Genomic DNA, 15,855 nt, shown 5'->3' on the forward strand with positions numbered 1-15,855 from the left:
TAAGTCCATAGCAGGGTCATTTTCAAGCTGATAATGTTGTATGGCCCACGAAGTGATGTTATAAATATGCAAATGGCCCTTGGCAGAAAAAAAGATTTGCCACCCTGTCTTAGAGGAAAGAGCTAGAACAAGTAGCTGGCCTTTTCCCTGCTTCCTCCTTGCCTTTCTTTATGGGGAAGGGAAGAAGACACTGTAGTACACAAGATTGCTTGGGAAAATGGATTATTCTAATAAAACTTTATTTTTTCAAACACAGCCACAGAGGCAGAACCTCATGTTTAACACACACAGACTTATGGATTTTTTTTAATATAAAACAAAGTTTACGAAAAATTTTTTTTCCACTTTTTGTATTTGTAATCCCATTAGCATAGGGACTTTGGCAGCAGGTGGGAGTGAAGGGCAGCTGGGGCTGCCACTGGGCAGTCACTGGGCACAGGAGGAGAGCACCAGCCTGGGAGTGGCTTCACTCACACACGCAGGAATACTCACCTACTGGCCAGCCACGCCACACACACAGCACAGATGCAGACGTCTACCCAGCGTCAGCAACAAGCCCTGGAGGTGTGCACCACTCTGGGTGAGCCCAAGATGTGAAATCCAAATAGTCAAAACAGCTAGAGTAGAGGGAAGTTGCTTGCTTTACAACAGAAGCAATCATAGGCTGCTTTTAAATGGTCAGCAGTCCAAATGCATCAGAACAGCATTTGGTTTACACAGCACTGTTTAAACAGACCTACTGTGTAAAGCAAAATGAACCACTTCTTGAAAAGGCTTGCTCCAGGGCCACAGGTGCCGAGATTGGGAAGCAGATGATAGTTCTGACTAGTTTAACTTTCCAGACTTAAAGTAATAGTATTACAACACAGTAACTGTAGACCTCCTCCCCTAAGGATGGTGCTCCAGGACTCTGGGGAAGCCCTGATGGAGGCAGAATTATTGCCCTCACTTCTTCAGTTTAGGGCCTACAGAGACCCCATTGGCATTGCCAGTGGCCTCCTGGAGGCTGGCACAGCCAATCTGCAGCAGAGGGCCCAGGGATGAGGATGGCCCAGGAGGAAAAGAAGCTGGCACCAGGGAAATTATGGCCCAAAGAAGAGGAGCCAGGAGAGGGATGCAACCAAGGACGGGCAACTCCTGGGCTCACAGCTTCCCTGGGTTCTCCAGAGAGCCTCCCGCAGGCCCCTAAGGACCTGGTAGCCTAGGGGCAACACGTGGTCACCAGCCAGGAGAAGGGGAGGAGCCCTAGAAGGGCAGAACCTCTGGGGGCTAGAAGCTCAAGAAGACACGGCCACCCCTCTGGCGTGGAGGTGAGGAGGCTGAAGCCTCACTGATGCTCCTATCCAACATGTGGGAGACCCAGAAAACGTCAGGTTCAATTCTGTGAGGAAGAAAACACAGACCCTGGTCTTCTTCCCTACCTTGAGGAATTGGGTCCTAAGATATCCTGAAAAAATAAAGAGAAAAATGCCCTTCTTGCAATAAACATGAAGGGCAAGTCCAATTTGGCCATGTTGGGTCTAACCAAAGCTGGACAAAGCCCCACAAACTACTCTGACAGCAGCTTTTGTATGCTTTTCTCCTGGTGCCAGCCCTACCAAAGTACCTCCTGCCCTTGAGCCCATCGCTGTGGCCACTGGAACCTGCTGCCCTGGATCAAGTAGTGGGTGAGAAACAAAAAAGGAAATTCAGTCCAACAACAACAAACTCCCAACTGCTTCTCACAGCCTCTGCTTTACACATCCTCAGCCAATCCCTCAGTGAGCCGCTACCTCCCTGCAGTCCCTCAGGGCCAATTAGAGGCAAATAAACATTTCCTGGCAGAAGTGGAAGACAAGCAAACTATTAAATGCTGAACACCCTTTCCTCCTTCTCAAGCAGGTTACAGAAGAGGCTGGGCCCAGATCTTGTAAGAACTGGTTTCCCAGCGGTCTGTTTCCAAAGGGCAGGGCTGGACTGAGCGCTCTCCTGCCTGCAGGGACTGAATGTCAGTTCTGCTGCCGCAGTACAGAAGGACCAGTACAGGGCCTTCCTACCTTGGCTCTGATCTGGGGTGTCAGTGGGTGAGGGGGAAAAGAGAAAGGGTTCCCTCCGAAGAGAAGAGAGAGGTGGAGCCCTTCAACCCTGCCTCGGTTGTCCACGTGTGCTTGCACATGAGAGCAAGAGAGGCAGGCTGTACACAGACTAGACAATCTGGTGAGAAAAAAGGCCAGCTCAGATTATACATGGCAACCCCCTGCAGCCTGCAATATTACATCTACCTAGTGGGGAGGGGTTGGGGTTGAGGAAAAGACCATTCGCTGAGATCAGAGCACTTAAAACACCCTGCTGTACCCCAACACAGAATCCCGTGCAGAGCCAGTGATGCTATGGACTACAAGCCTGGTTCCAGAGCTATTTAGAAAAAAGGAAAACGTGGAGCCCTCCTCTCGACTCCCTGAACAAGCCCACTGTCCTACAAAAACTCAAGCTCCTGGGGGTGTCACGATGCTCTGCTGTTAAGGAGCTGTCGCCTTCCTTCCCTAAGGCTACGCAAACACACCATTGCTCAAGTACACTCCCATGCACACACACTCTCACACAGTTTCTCCATGGAGGCTGAACCCCCCACCCTGGCCAAATTCTAAGACACAAGTGCCCTTTGAAGCAAAGGGGCTAGTGAAATTCCCCGAGGTGGGGTCAGTAGACCCCTTCCTTCCCTGCCCATTGCTCTCTTGGTGGCAGGGATACTCACACTCAGGGCCGCCATAGGAAGGGTCTGCTCTGGGGCTGTCCCTCCCGCCACCAGCTCCGTTTATCTTGTCCTGGCCAGTCTCTTGGCATGGTCGAGCTTGCTGGAGTGAGAAGATTTCCGGCTGCCCTGAGTCGGAGCCCTCCACTCACCCCCATTCCCAGGCTGGACTCCCAGCCTTGGAGCCTCGACACTTGTTAGTAGCCATAAGAGAATCAGTCTGTGTGGCCCCAGGAAGCAGCCTCTCGGTTTTAGTTCTCCTCAATCAGGTTCAAGTCCAGGTCCCCAAAGTCCTGCTGGCACAGTGTCCGCTTGCTCAGCGCCTGCCGCCCCCACCGGACGGCCCCCTCCTCCTCCTCTTCGCTTTCACTCAGCACCTGGGAGGAACCCCCAACGGGGCTGCAGGAAGCAGAGAGGGGCGGGGGGCTACAGGCCATGAACCACGGTGGAGAGATGCTGCTGCCTTCCCGGGCTGTTTCTTGGAGAGAGAGACCTCCTGAGTATGGTTTCTGTAAAACAAACAACAGAATTCAGAACTTCCAACAAAGACACCAACTTCCCAGAGCACTCTAAGATATATTTCAAAGTATCGCTATCAGTTACACTAGAAAGCAGGAAACCTAGGCTTTAGTGTGAGGTTTGTAAACCTTCTAATAAAACCTAACAAGGTTAGTGTTCCATACACATTTCTCAGATTGTCCACAGAATCCATCAGATTCAAGCACAAACATTTGTGGATATGCAGGCAGGAGCATCACCTCCTCTGCAGTGAGTGCCCAGTATATAGTAGGTATTTACTAAATGCCTGCTGACTGGTTGGATAACTCTACGAGTAAATTCTGAAAGTGACTCAGTGGTATAGAAAAAAAAAAGCATACGAAAAAAGGTGGGCAAGTACATACAACAACTGTGCTCACATGAGCAAGTCAAGCACCACTGACTGAACACAAGTGATGCAGCGGCCCATCTCGCGCAAGCCCTCACGGACCCACTTGAGACAGCGAAGGGCAAGTGGCAAGATCAGCCTCGAGTACGAGGAGCAGCAGGGCACCGCGATGGGACGTTTTTGGCCTATGCATTCCAGAGAGGAAAGAAGGTCCCTCTAGCAGGCCAATGTGGGATCCTTGCCGGAAGATTTAACACAGCTCTCACCCCAGTTTCTCTGGAACCTCAAGGACTGAAGAGTCCCCCAGAACAGGGGACTTCCAGCACCCAAATGGGACAGTGTTAGGCAAATCAGCAAAATGGGTTTCCCTAGTAAAAGCTCAGACAGCAAGGAACTCCTGGGGAGGCCCTGCCAGGAGGGCAGCTCACAAGTGGGAACACAGTCCCCCCAGCTTCCATCCCAGCTCCCCTAGTCTCTCTCATCGGCCCCACCTGATTCATCTTGTCAAAGTCCAAGGAAGGCCGCAGCCGCCGGGGGTCCTCCTCATGCCGTCGCTTGACCCCAGTTTTGCGGGCATCCAAATCGCAAGGCTGTGATCGGCTTCGGGGAAGGTTGCGCAGACCTCGAGGTCGCCAGGGCAGCTCCGGGGAGGATGCAGGGGAGCTCCGGGCAGAGGGCAAGAAGCGGCTTGCCTGTGGGCCCAGGCTGGGTGACAGCGAGAAGCGGCGCTGGGGTGGGCAAGGCGAGAGGGACTCAGCATCACTCTCCCAGGAGCCACTCTGAGGGGAGGCAGCGCAGGGTCGAGAAGAATCTTGGGCTAGGGCCAAGCTGAAGAAAGGAGGGCTGTAGGGCCTGTGGGTTGGGGCACATTGAGAAGAGGCACTGGGAGCTTGGAGGAACCTGAGGCTGGAGACCCGCTTTGGGGGGCTCTGGTGAGGCACCTGCGGCCCACCCCCTCCACCACTGCCCCGATGCTTGATGGGAGTCCACAGCTTGGAGGGGGCGGGCCGCCACACCGGCTGCCAGCGAGACAGGTCCACGGGCACTGAGAGTGAGCGGCAGTGCCTTTTGGATGGAGGGGCAGGGGGCACAGGAAGCTTCTCTGGGTCTGGGGGCTCAGGGCTTAGGACTTGGGAGAGAGGTTGCTCCTGTGGGGAGTTTCCCCGACTTGGTGGTCTGAGGTGCAGGCTCAAGCCTGAGGGGTGGTAGCTGAAGCTGAGGCTGTCCTGGAACTCAGCACAGGAACAGTGGGGCAGGCCCCTCCAGGAAGCACCTTCTGCAAGTGAAGATAACATTAGCGATAGCCAACATCCCTTGGAAGAGCTTACCAAGTGCCACACAATGTAGTGAGCACTTTACGTATGTCCCAAAATCTCATGGGGTAGATACTATGACAATTCCCATTTCACATGAGAGTAGCACAGTGATTTGTCCAAATCACCCAGCCATCAAACCACCCCAGCAAACCCCAGTCAAACCCAGGACCGTCTGATGTCTCAGCTAGGATTCCTAACCATTGTGCTGCAGTGCCCATTGTGAGGAATCAAAACATATTTCATATTCTACCTGCCATTTCATCCCAAAGGTAGGACAAGAGAAACAAGTCCCTGTGCATCCCTGCCACCCCTCACACCACCCCACCTGGCCCTGTTTGCCAATGCTGCCCCTTGCCCCCGGCCCCATCCCTGGCTTCTGAAAAGCAGCCCTATGCTCTCCTTCGTTGACCTTTCCCTTCTCATGTGTCAACAGCACCAAACATGAGTTAGGGCTGCCAGGAAGTAAGAGGTAATCAAGCAGGTAAGAGATCACTTTTATTCCTAAGGTAGGGGAGGCCTCTGACAGTGGAACAGGGGCTTGGGAGGCCTTAATTCTTCGTGTCGTTCACACTCCTTTCTGTCTGGCCAGCCACATACTCTGGTTCCCTTTTCCTAGGCCTTCTCTCGTATCCAAATGGATGGAGGGACCATGGGGAGAAGGGGGATATGATGAAAGAAATGATTCTAACTTACAGCATTCCAACCAAAATGGTGACTTTCTTATTTTTAAATTTTTTTTTTATTTTTATTTTTTGACAGGCAGAGTGGACAGTGAGAGAGAGAGACAGAGAGAAAGGTCTTCCTTTTGCCGTTGGTTCACCCTCCAATGGCCACCGCGGTAGGCGCACTGCTGCCGGCGCATCGTGCTGATCCGAAGCCAGGAGCCAGGTGCTTCTCCTGGTCTCCCATGGGGTGCAGGGCCCAAGCACTTGGGCCATCCTCCACTGCACTCCCGGGCCACAGCAGAGAGCTGGCCTGGAAGAGGGGCAACCGGGACAGGATCGGTGCCCCGACCAGGACTAGAACCCGGTGTGCCGGCGCCGCAAGGCGGAGGATTAGCCTAGTGAGCCGCAGCGCCGGCCCAAAATGGTGACTTTTGTCATGTAGCTCATTAAGGGACAAACAGCCTACTCCAAAGTCCCCTGGCTAGCTGGCTAGAATTCTGCATGGGCTGGATATTTGGAGCAAACAACAAGTTTATGTACTCAGACTTGATCATGGCAAAACTCGTACCTGATTCTACTTGGTCAACAGTTCTTCCCCCTAACTGGTGGCCCAACATCTGGCTCTCAGCTCGTAATTAATAATTAGGAGGAAGAGACTGCATGAAGATCCTTTTGCCAACCAACTCCCTTTGCCAGGTATCTAAGAAAAGGCAACAAGATGTAGAACAGCCCAGCAGCACAGGTTAGAAAGTTCTGGTTGTCTACTAGTGATGCCTTTATCTAAATATTCTCACAATCAGAGACCCTTTGATTATCTCATAACTAGGAATTTGTACCTCAGATAGATGCTCACATGTTAAAAATGACCTATGCATGAGTTCTGTGTGTCATACCAAAAGATGGGAAATAACCTGAAGGTACATCAGTAGGAGACTGGTTAAATTATGGTATATTCAGACAAGGTAATTATATGCAGTTACATAAAATAAGGAACTGTTCAGCACACTGACAGACTCCTGGGTATATTGTAGTGAAGACAAAAACAACAACAAAAAAACCAGATTGCTATATAGTATGCAACCCTTTGCATAGAAAAAAAAGTGGTGATAAATATACATACTTTTATTAACTTGTATTTGCATAAGGGAATTCCAGGGATGGGTGTTTGGTGCAGTAGTTACACTGCTGCTTGGGGTGCCCGTGTCCCTTAACAGAGTCCCTGGTTTGAGTCCTGGGTCCTTTGCTTCCAATCCAACTTCCTGTTAATACACACCCTGGGAGGCAGCAGGTGATGGCTCAGGTCATCATCAGCAGGTGATGGCGACCCACATGGGAGATCTGGATTGGGTTTAGAGCTCCTGCCTATTGTGGGCATCTGGGGACTAAATCAGCAGATGGAAATTCTCACTGTATCTGTCTCTGTCTCTCTGCCTTTCAAATAAAATTATAATAAGTAACTTCCAAATTATATCAGATTTTTAAAAGTATCTATTTAGTAAGGCAGAAAGAGACAGACAGACGGATACAGAAAGATCTTCCAACCACTGGCTCACTTCCAATGGCCCCAGCAGCCAGGGCTGAGGCAAGCTGAGGCCAGGAGTCAGGAACTTAATCCAGGTCTCCACCTGAGTGGCAAGGACCTAAGAACTTGAGCCACCACCTGCTGCCTCTCAGGGTGCGCATTAGCAGAAGGCAGAGCCAGGACTCGAACCAGGCACTCTGATACAAGATGTGGGTATCCCAAGTGTGGCTGCACCACCCACTCACCCACCCACCCCTAAATAAATAAATTTAAAAAAATTCTAACAAAAAGAAAAATTCTAGTGGAATATACAAGAAACTAGTAATAGGAATCTCTTTTAGGGAGGTGGCAGGAGCTGAGTGGGTAGGGGATAGCAGAGGGAGGAAGGGAGACTTTCCTCAGAATACCTTTTCTGTTATTTTTAAATCTACAAACCATGTGAATATACGAGCTAGCCAAAAAAATTGATTCTAACAGTCCCCACAAGGCTAGAATCAAAGCAAACTAAATAGGTAAATCTTATGCTGGGTCAGTAAAATGGAGACAAGTGCCAATCTCAGAAGGTGACCCTGAAACAAAGTTCTAGAGGTAGGCTAGGTAACCCTGGTCACTGGAAACCAATGAAAGAAATGTGTGCACAGAGGCGTGAGCAAACACACACACACACACACACACACATAGTGCCTTACCAGACACAAGCTGGAAAGGGTTCCCACAGTTGGAGATGTCTGCATGATCAGGCAAAGGCTGAGAGAGAGAGAACATGGATCATGACGCGGGTTCAGAATACACTGAGTCTAGGAAGCCCTCTTCAGTTCTCCCCTGCGATTCATGGGCTAGGAGAATGTTAGGGACTCCTAAGTGTGTTCTTCCTCTCGTCTTCCCAAAGTTAGTGAGTAAAATAATTCACATCCATCAACATCTCAAACCCTTCTCCACCCATGTTTGGGGTCCCTTCTCTACTGGTGGAAAAATCCCTGCCCCCTTCCTTTTGAGCTGGGTTTTGAGCCCTTGGTGGGCTCTTCCAGTACAAACACCATGATTCATACAACACAGGACAAGGGTAAAGTAATAGCAACAAACAGCCTCAGAAAAAAGGGGGAGGGGGTCGTGGAGAAGCAGGAAGACTGGTCTTTTACCAGACTGATGCTGAAGCGTGTGCATTTCAGCTCATCCAGAGTCTGCTTCTGTAGCTGCTCAGTGATCAGGGTTATCATGATTCTCCCCAGGATTTGACTTGCACACTTTGGAGCAAATGATGGATGTCTTCCCTGTTGTTCTTCCAGAGACCTCACTCGTGAGCCGTCTTCTGCCACTGCAGCACCATTCTAGCACCATTGGGACTTCCCTCGCCAGTCATGCCTGCTGAGTCTGCCAATTACAGAGGGACCAGCCCCAAGCGACATTAGAGATGTACCTGGTCCAGAGATGGAAAACGCATGGCACACATACCACAGCACCCCTTACGCCAGGCCTCTGGCAGACATCTTTAACTCGTCACAGCTCTTTCCTGTTAAGCCTAAACACAGCCTCAGAGACATTCTGAACTTAGCACTCCAGCTATCCAGTCAAGTAAACTGGAGTTGATGAGCAAGTTGAAACCTATTTGCCACTCCTAACCTGGTTCAAGCTCTGCTGCTTCTCCTAGAGTTCCAGTGCCACTTAAAAAACAGTGAGACAGAGGAATGCCCAAATAGTTATTTCCAACCTGACTAGCCCAATATTTTTTCTTTCATTTATAAAAAAGAGTAAAATTTATTTTCATTTTATTTGAAAGGCAGAGACAGAGACAGAGATCTTCTATCTACTGGTTTACTCCTCAAAGGTTGGCAAAACGCAGGTCGAGGACAAGCTGAAGCCAGGAACCCAGAACTCAATCCAGGTCTCCCACATGGGTGGCAGGGACCCAACTTCTCAAGCCTGCATCTGCTGTCTCCCAGAGCACTCATTATCAAGAAACTGGACTGAAAATGTAGAAGCCGGGACGCAAACCAGGCACTCCGATATGGGATGTGGGCGTCTGAAGAACTGACGTAACTGCTGCTCCTCACACTCTTCCCCCAATATTTTCTTTACCTTCCAGTCAGAAGCAAAAAGAGGGACCCTTCTATGACATTACAGAAACAGAACTAGAGAAGAGGGAGGACCAGTGATTGTAGGCACAACTTTCTGCTTGAAATCAGAGAAAATGGGATTTTATATCCTCCCGAGAGACTGACCAGCTGAACAATATTTTCCAATAGCTACTTGCAAAATGAGAAGGAGGTAAGGAAATGGTCAAGACAATTCCAACTACATTTCAATTCTACAGATGTTTAAAAAGTCCATGTCTTTGTTCAACTAAATTTGTTACCTGATCTTAAAGACCATAAATAGAATTAATCGAGATGCTCAGTTTCTGATACAGCCAAACTATCAACAAACAGGCTTCAAGCCCACACAAACGCCTGAAGGGCCCCGCTCCAGGGAAAAGGGGAGGTTAACACGGTGTTTTGATTCTGTTCTGCCTGTTCCCACAAATGGCGAGCCAGCAGACAGCTCACCAGAGGATATACGTGGCATTCGCTACAGAGAGAGCAATCAATCAGGAAATCTAAATTGTAATCAGGTTTGCAGATAGTTTAGGCAAAGCACTGAACATTTCTTGACTTCGGTTTACCCATATGTAAAATGGGCAGAATAATCTTAACGCAGCACAGGAACAACATAAGAAATATCAAAATATGCGCAGGCACGCCATCTGGCCTGTAAAACCAGAAGTCCATGTAGAATGCTGTTTCTCATCCCTCCTGTGGATTGCTCTTCAAAGCTGCAGAATGCCTCGAGTGATGCTACCATTAGGAAGAAGATGGGGTCTCTCGGACCCTCACTGCACACCAAGGGGCCCGGGAGAGGGCTCTTCCTTCTGTGACCTTGGGGGCAGATCACTCTGCCTGTGATCTAGAATTATCTCTACCCCATACTCGCCTCAGAGGGAGGCCACCAGGAAGAGCAGAGAAAGACGCTGGGCTGTACTTCAGAGTTCTTTGGAAGAAAGGTGCAGAAGTCAATCATCATTAGAGTTAACTATCATTTTCATGCATAATTATTCTTAACGCCCCGGACAAAGTTCCTGCTTCCTGAGAGCTCCCTTACTTCTTGTGAGAGAAGCTGAAGCTTCTATCACTTCTGCTCTTGGTTTCTCAACTCTGCCCTAAAACATAAACCAGAGAGGGAACCTAATTGCAGGCTTTTACCCTAGAGACCCCAGGCCTCAGGCTGACCAGCCACGAGGCGCAGGGAGTGAAGCAAACTCTTTCAAGCTTTTCATGAGGCATTTGGACAAACAGCGAACTCCCAGCCCTCGCTAGGATCAAGTGAAGAGAGTGATTTTGTGTTTTTCTGCATTTTAATTGTTGGGATGTGGCCACACACAGCGGTAACTGGAACAATGCAACTACCAGCACACAACTGATACTCTCGGCCTGAGTCTCCTAAAGCAGGCCAGGCTGAGAGGGGGAACAGAACGGAAGCCATAAGGAATCAAACCAGGACACAAAAGAAGGCAAACCAGCTCCACGAGGGGCCTCCTCTTTCTCAAGCAGGCACTGAAAAAGTGCAAGAAGCCCTCTCCTGCCGCCTTCCTTCCCCTTCCATTTTGTGTATCTGAGGGCTGGGGACAGTCCTGAACATTCACTGAACAAGTTAAAACTTCTCAGCTTAACAACTGGCACAGGGCTCAGCCCTTCGCGGAGCAGCAGGCCGCTGCGCCCTCCCTGCAACCGGGCCCAACTCTCAGACCAGGCTTTCCCTCCTCACCACCAGCTCCCCAAACACAAAGATCAAATCCCCCAGCCCATGGCCTACTGGTTGGCAGGAACCCCTGACACCCGTGCTTGAGGGATGCTGCTGAGGTTGTGCTGAAACCTGGGCAACCAGGAGCAGGTCAGGCCAAGGGGGAGGCGAGACTCAAATCCCCCGGAGACCTTCCCCCAGGTCTCAGCCCACTCCTCTGGGGGAGATAGAAGGAAAACACGAGGGAGACAGGGAGGTGCACTAACAGGTAAGTGGGGGAACCTGACTGCTCTTCCTCCATATGGTGTGGTGGAGATAGGAGTGACAAGTGGGGAGCACCCCTCCCCCCACCGATGAAGAAGCAAAAGGCTTGCCCCCCCACCCCAATCTTCCACCTCTCCCTCTGTTGCCCTGCACGTCCCCGCGGGGTGGGGCTTGGGGCATCCGGGGCCCCTGGGGGGGGCGCCAGGCCTCGCTCATGGGGGTTGTCGCCCGCCTCTTCCCACTCCAGGTCCATCATCTGGCCGCGGGAGGCGAACTCAGAACGCAGGGGATGGGGAGGGTCTGGGACTTAGCACTCCGCCACCCCCTCCCCCACCGGGTCCCGTGCTCTCCCCGCGGAGGCGGCCTGCGAGGCCGGGCCGCGCGGGCGGCCGGGCTGGGGGAGGGGAAAGAGGGAAGGAGGGAGGGACGGTCGAGGTGCCCGCCCCGAGGCCCCAGCGCCACCTGCCCTCCGCCACCTACCGCGGCTCCTCCAGTTCCCAGGGCCGCGGCCGGAGCAGCTCTGAGCGCTCCGTTCGCCCCACGGTGCCCTTAAAAGGCGCCGGCGCGAACCAACTGGCCCCTAAGGAGCGTAGGGGGATGATTCCGGTTCGCGGAATCACCGGAACCACCCGCGGAGGCCCAGGCCCAGCGTCACTTGTCTCTTAAAGTCTTCCTCCGACAGCGCTGTCGGAAACGAGCCTGGCACCTTGATTCAGGGACGGGGGATGTTTCTTCAGTAACGAGTCACCCCCTCCAAAATATCGGTGAAAGTGGATGGGCCCAGTTGGAGGCATATCTTCAAATCCGCGGGGGAGGCCATGTCGGACGAAGGTAAACAAAGCCATCATCCCTGCCCTCCATTCCCACAGCGGCTCAACTGCAGCCTCCCACTGGGTCCGCTCCGGTAATAGAATTAGCCACGGTGCCTCTCACCTGCTCTCTTGCCCCGCCCTCCACGGCCACTTCTCTGGAGGAATCCCCCTTCCCCCAGCAAAGGACCAGTCCTAGGCGCGAAGGCTGCTGGGAAGTGTAGTCCAAGCGCCGATTAGGGCCTGCTCTGAGTCCCAGGAGCCGCTCTTCCAGAAACCGGATCGGCTCGAACCTTATAAATCCAGCCCTTAGAACGGTTGCGGGGACGTTCCCGCTTGGTTCTATAGTTTGCCCTTACCCAGCACACTTTGCAGAGCTAAGGAGGGCCCAGGGCCGTTCACTCCCTCCCCTCCCGCTATGCCCCCCTCAGCAGGATGAGGTAATGGGATTGTGATTATGACATCATAGGCGGTTCAGTGGCTTGCGGGGGAGGGGGGAGCGGGGGAGCACGGTGGTTACAGCTGGACCACTTTCCTTAAGACAGGGAGCGTGGAAACGGGCAGATGGGAGAAGATGTTGGCTGCGCTATGTTCCTCGAGGAAACCACCTTTTATTAAGTCTCCATCATTATCACCACCCCAGCAAAGTTTTTTTTTTTTTTTAAGAAACTGAATGTATGCATTAATAGGTTGGTTAGATGGCTTCTGGCTGTTAGGTAGATTTCAGTCTCAACATCAAGGATGGCGCAGAGAGGGGCAGGTAGGTGGCTCCAGCTGGGACTCCCAAACCCCCGAACGGGAGGCCCACCCTAGGGCAGCAGCAGGTGATGGCTTAAGTGCTTCGGTTCCTGCCACCCACGCAGGAGACCCGGATGGAGTTTCTGGCTCCTGGCTTCAGCCTGGCCCAAACAACGGCAGTTGCTGCCATTTGGGGAGTGAACCATTGGATGAAGGGTATTTTTCTTTCTGTCACTCTGCCTTTCAAATCAAATAAAAGCAAATAAAAAAATTTAAAAAACAGTTTGGAAAGACAAGAAAAAAAATGGAAAAATAAGGCTTGAAATAACACCTTTGGATTATGAGCTCTTTGTAGGGCAGTCTTTTAGGTTTTTTATTTTTTTATTTTTTTTTTAAATTTTTTAATTATTTGAGAGAGAAGAACAAGAGTGAGAGCAAGTATCCCCATCCCTGGTTTCCTTCCCAAATGACTACAATTGTTAGGGCTGAGCCAAAAAGTCAAAAACCAGAACTCAACTCAGCTCTCCTACAAGAGTGGCAGGAACCCAGTTAAGTGAGGCATCTCCAGTGCCTCCGATGGTCTGAATTAGCAGGAAGCTAGAGTCAGGAGCCAGAGGTGGGTACTGAACCCTGTACCTTGTATCTGAGATGCACTCCTTAGCTACCAGGCCAAACTCTGCTGTCTATATTTCTTTTAAAATTGATTGGAAATTAATAGTAATGCAGGTCATGTTCATTATTAACACTCGGCAGCAAGCTCCCCGAGAGACCTATGTTTTCCGTAAATATTTTCAGCCCTACTCAAACCTGGGATAGGTAAAAGCTTTGATCAGCAAGAAAGCAGAGCCAGTGATCCAGTGATGGGGAATCTTCCTCGCTGAGCCAGGAAAGGAAACAAGCAGAAGCAACCGAATCTGCAAACTGAAATGGGAGAGTAAAGGAAAAGTGAGGTATCAGTTGAGAAAGTAGCAGTGGACACATTTACCTTGCACTGCACATTTCCCTTTAGCAAAGGAGAAGGGGCAGAGGCAGGGGCCATGAAGTGTAGGGGAGATGGTTTCTGTAACTGCACATATGATGTGCCAGATACCATGCAACATACTTCAAACATGTATTCTCATTTTTGCTTACAATCACCAAATGAAAAAAAAAAAACTCCTTATTTCACAGATGAAAGAGCTGGAGAAGTTAACGGACTGCTCGTGGGTAGGCAAAAGTAGTCTCAAGAAGCAGTCCAAGGCTCTGAAGCCCTGCCTTTCACCACGAGGCTGTTCCCCTTTTTATTATTAACCTTGCTTACTAAGTTAAATGGTTGAGTAAAAGAAGTTAAGGTGGCATTGGCTCATTTGCAAAACACTGAAAGAAATTATGATGCTTAAGAATAGAAAATCCCTGCAAGTGACATCTCAGGCCTCATTTCATAGGAAGGCTACATCCTTTCGTCAAGTATAAAATAATTCACTGCCTCCCCCCCCACCCCACCCCATACAGCCTAACACTCCTGCCCACAATTAAATGTCTTTCTGCCACCTTTTGTTCTCAACTTTTTTTTTTTTTTTTACTGATGTCCTACTATTTTTCTCCCTGCACCACCCCCCCTTTATTCTTCACTCTTAGGCTACTACTTGGAATCCAATCTTTTTATTCTTTCCTCAATAAACCTTTTATTGAAGAAATACAAACTTCATGCATTTCATAAGTGTAACTGTAGGATAGTGATTCTTCCCACCGTACCCACACTGCCACCCTCCTCTTCCCTCACTCCCAGTCCCATTCTCCACTAAGATCCATTTTCAGTTAACCTTATACACAGAAGACCAACTCTATACTAAGTAAAGGGTTCAACAATTTGCACACACACACACACACAAGTGTTTCTCAACAGTAGAAACAAGGGCTGTTCAAAGCATCTCTACTTTTTTTTTATTTTTTGTAAATAGCTATTTTTATTTATTTGATAAAGTTACAGGGAGAGTGAGTGAGTGAGAAAGAGAGAGAGAGATCCCCCAACAGCCAGTTCACTCCCCAAATGGTCACCGGGCTGAGCCAGGCACCAGAAGCTTCCTCCAGATCTCCTGTGTGGGTGTGGGGGCCTAAGCACTTGGGCCATCCTCCACTGCCCTCCCAGGCACATAGTAGGGAGCTGGAAAGGAAATGGAGCAGCTGGGACATAAACCATCAGCATCTATATGGGATGCCAGTGTCACAGGCAGCACCTTAACCAGCTATGCCACAATGCCAGCCCCGGAGTCCAATCTTAATTGTGCCCTCATGGATCAGACTCCATCTGTGATCTTGCTCCAAAGAGTTTCAACAGAGTATGCTTCCTGGGCCCCCTCCTGGTGTCCATGCAAATTCAATGAGGTTTCCAGGGCCTGGGGCCAGTCATCCAGGAAGTCCTCCAAAGGGAAGAATCCGTTTGCTTGAGGGGGTCTCTCCATTCCCTGCCTACAAAGGTAGTCAGAGGCAGATGCATTCATGCAGACGCTCTCTTTTCACCCAGGGAAAAGTAAACCTCTGCAAAGTGGAGAGAGGCAGACCTCAGTCCATCACTCATGGAAGTAAGCAGGAGTAGTGACACCCTGCCCTGTAGAGGTTGGCCGGAGGTGGGTAGGGGTCCCAGGTGTGTAGGGCCCTTCTCCATTACCTAATCTGGATATCTGAGGAGCAATGGCTGTACCTTCTGTTCTTGTTTGAGGTTTGAAGGTGAAGCCCTGGCTGTCACTGTGGCCTGGCAATAACAAATATGGGTCACACTGAGGTCAGTGTGAAGAGACACTGCTCACTGCTTATCACAGTGAATCGGGAGGCTAGATAGTAATTTCTGAGAATGACATAAGATCAATATCCTCTATCTAACAGAAAAAGTACATCTTCATCTTCATGTCAGTCTAAACACCTAGCTTTCTACTACCCTGATGTTCTTTCTTCTGGGAAGTGTAAATTAGATATATTCCAATCCTCTCAGAAGTCAAGATATAAAAGACAAAATTTGACTTCCCTTTAAAATATATCAAAGCAGAAATCAATGCACACACTCTTAATTTCTGTCTGATTTTCTAGCTCATTTGGTAGAGTAAGGCTTCGTGCTGACTCCCACACTCACCACCTCTGTCCTGGAGGACAAAGACTGTTCACACACCTCCTTTC

At 50.2% G+C, this 15,855-nt stretch overlaps 1 protein-coding gene across 2 annotated transcripts; it reads right to left on the reverse strand.

Moving 5' to 3' along the window:
• Positions 1 to 220: 220 nt before the first annotated feature.
• Positions 221 to 11,697, reverse strand: FAM53C (family with sequence similarity 53 member C). Of its 2 annotated transcripts, XM_062189078.1 has the most exons (5): positions 11,639 to 11,697; positions 8,260 to 8,491; positions 7,810 to 7,867; positions 4,109 to 4,893; positions 221 to 3,240 (listed from the first exon to the last, which is right to left on the reverse strand). In XM_062189078.1, exons 2-5 carry the CDS (start codon positions 8,335 to 8,337, stop codon positions 2,983 to 2,985), a joined length of 1,179 nt encoding a protein of 392 aa, XP_062045062.1. In that variant the 5' UTR covers positions 8,338 to 8,491; positions 11,639 to 11,697; the 3' UTR covers positions 221 to 2,982. The 2 variants fall into 2 exon arrangements, with proteins under 2 accessions (XP_062045062.1, XP_062045063.1); XM_062189079.1 differs by lacking the exons at positions 7,810 to 7,867; positions 8,260 to 8,491; positions 11,639 to 11,697 and adding an exon at positions 6,167 to 6,297.
• Between the last annotated feature and the right edge of the window lie 4,158 nt (positions 11,698 to 15,855).

Source organism: Lepus europaeus, chromosome 4 (genome assembly GCF_033115175.1).
Source record: "Lepus europaeus isolate LE1 chromosome 4, mLepTim1.pri, whole genome shotgun sequence".
NCBI classification, from domain to species: Eukaryota; Metazoa; Chordata; class Mammalia; order Lagomorpha; family Leporidae; genus Lepus; species Lepus europaeus.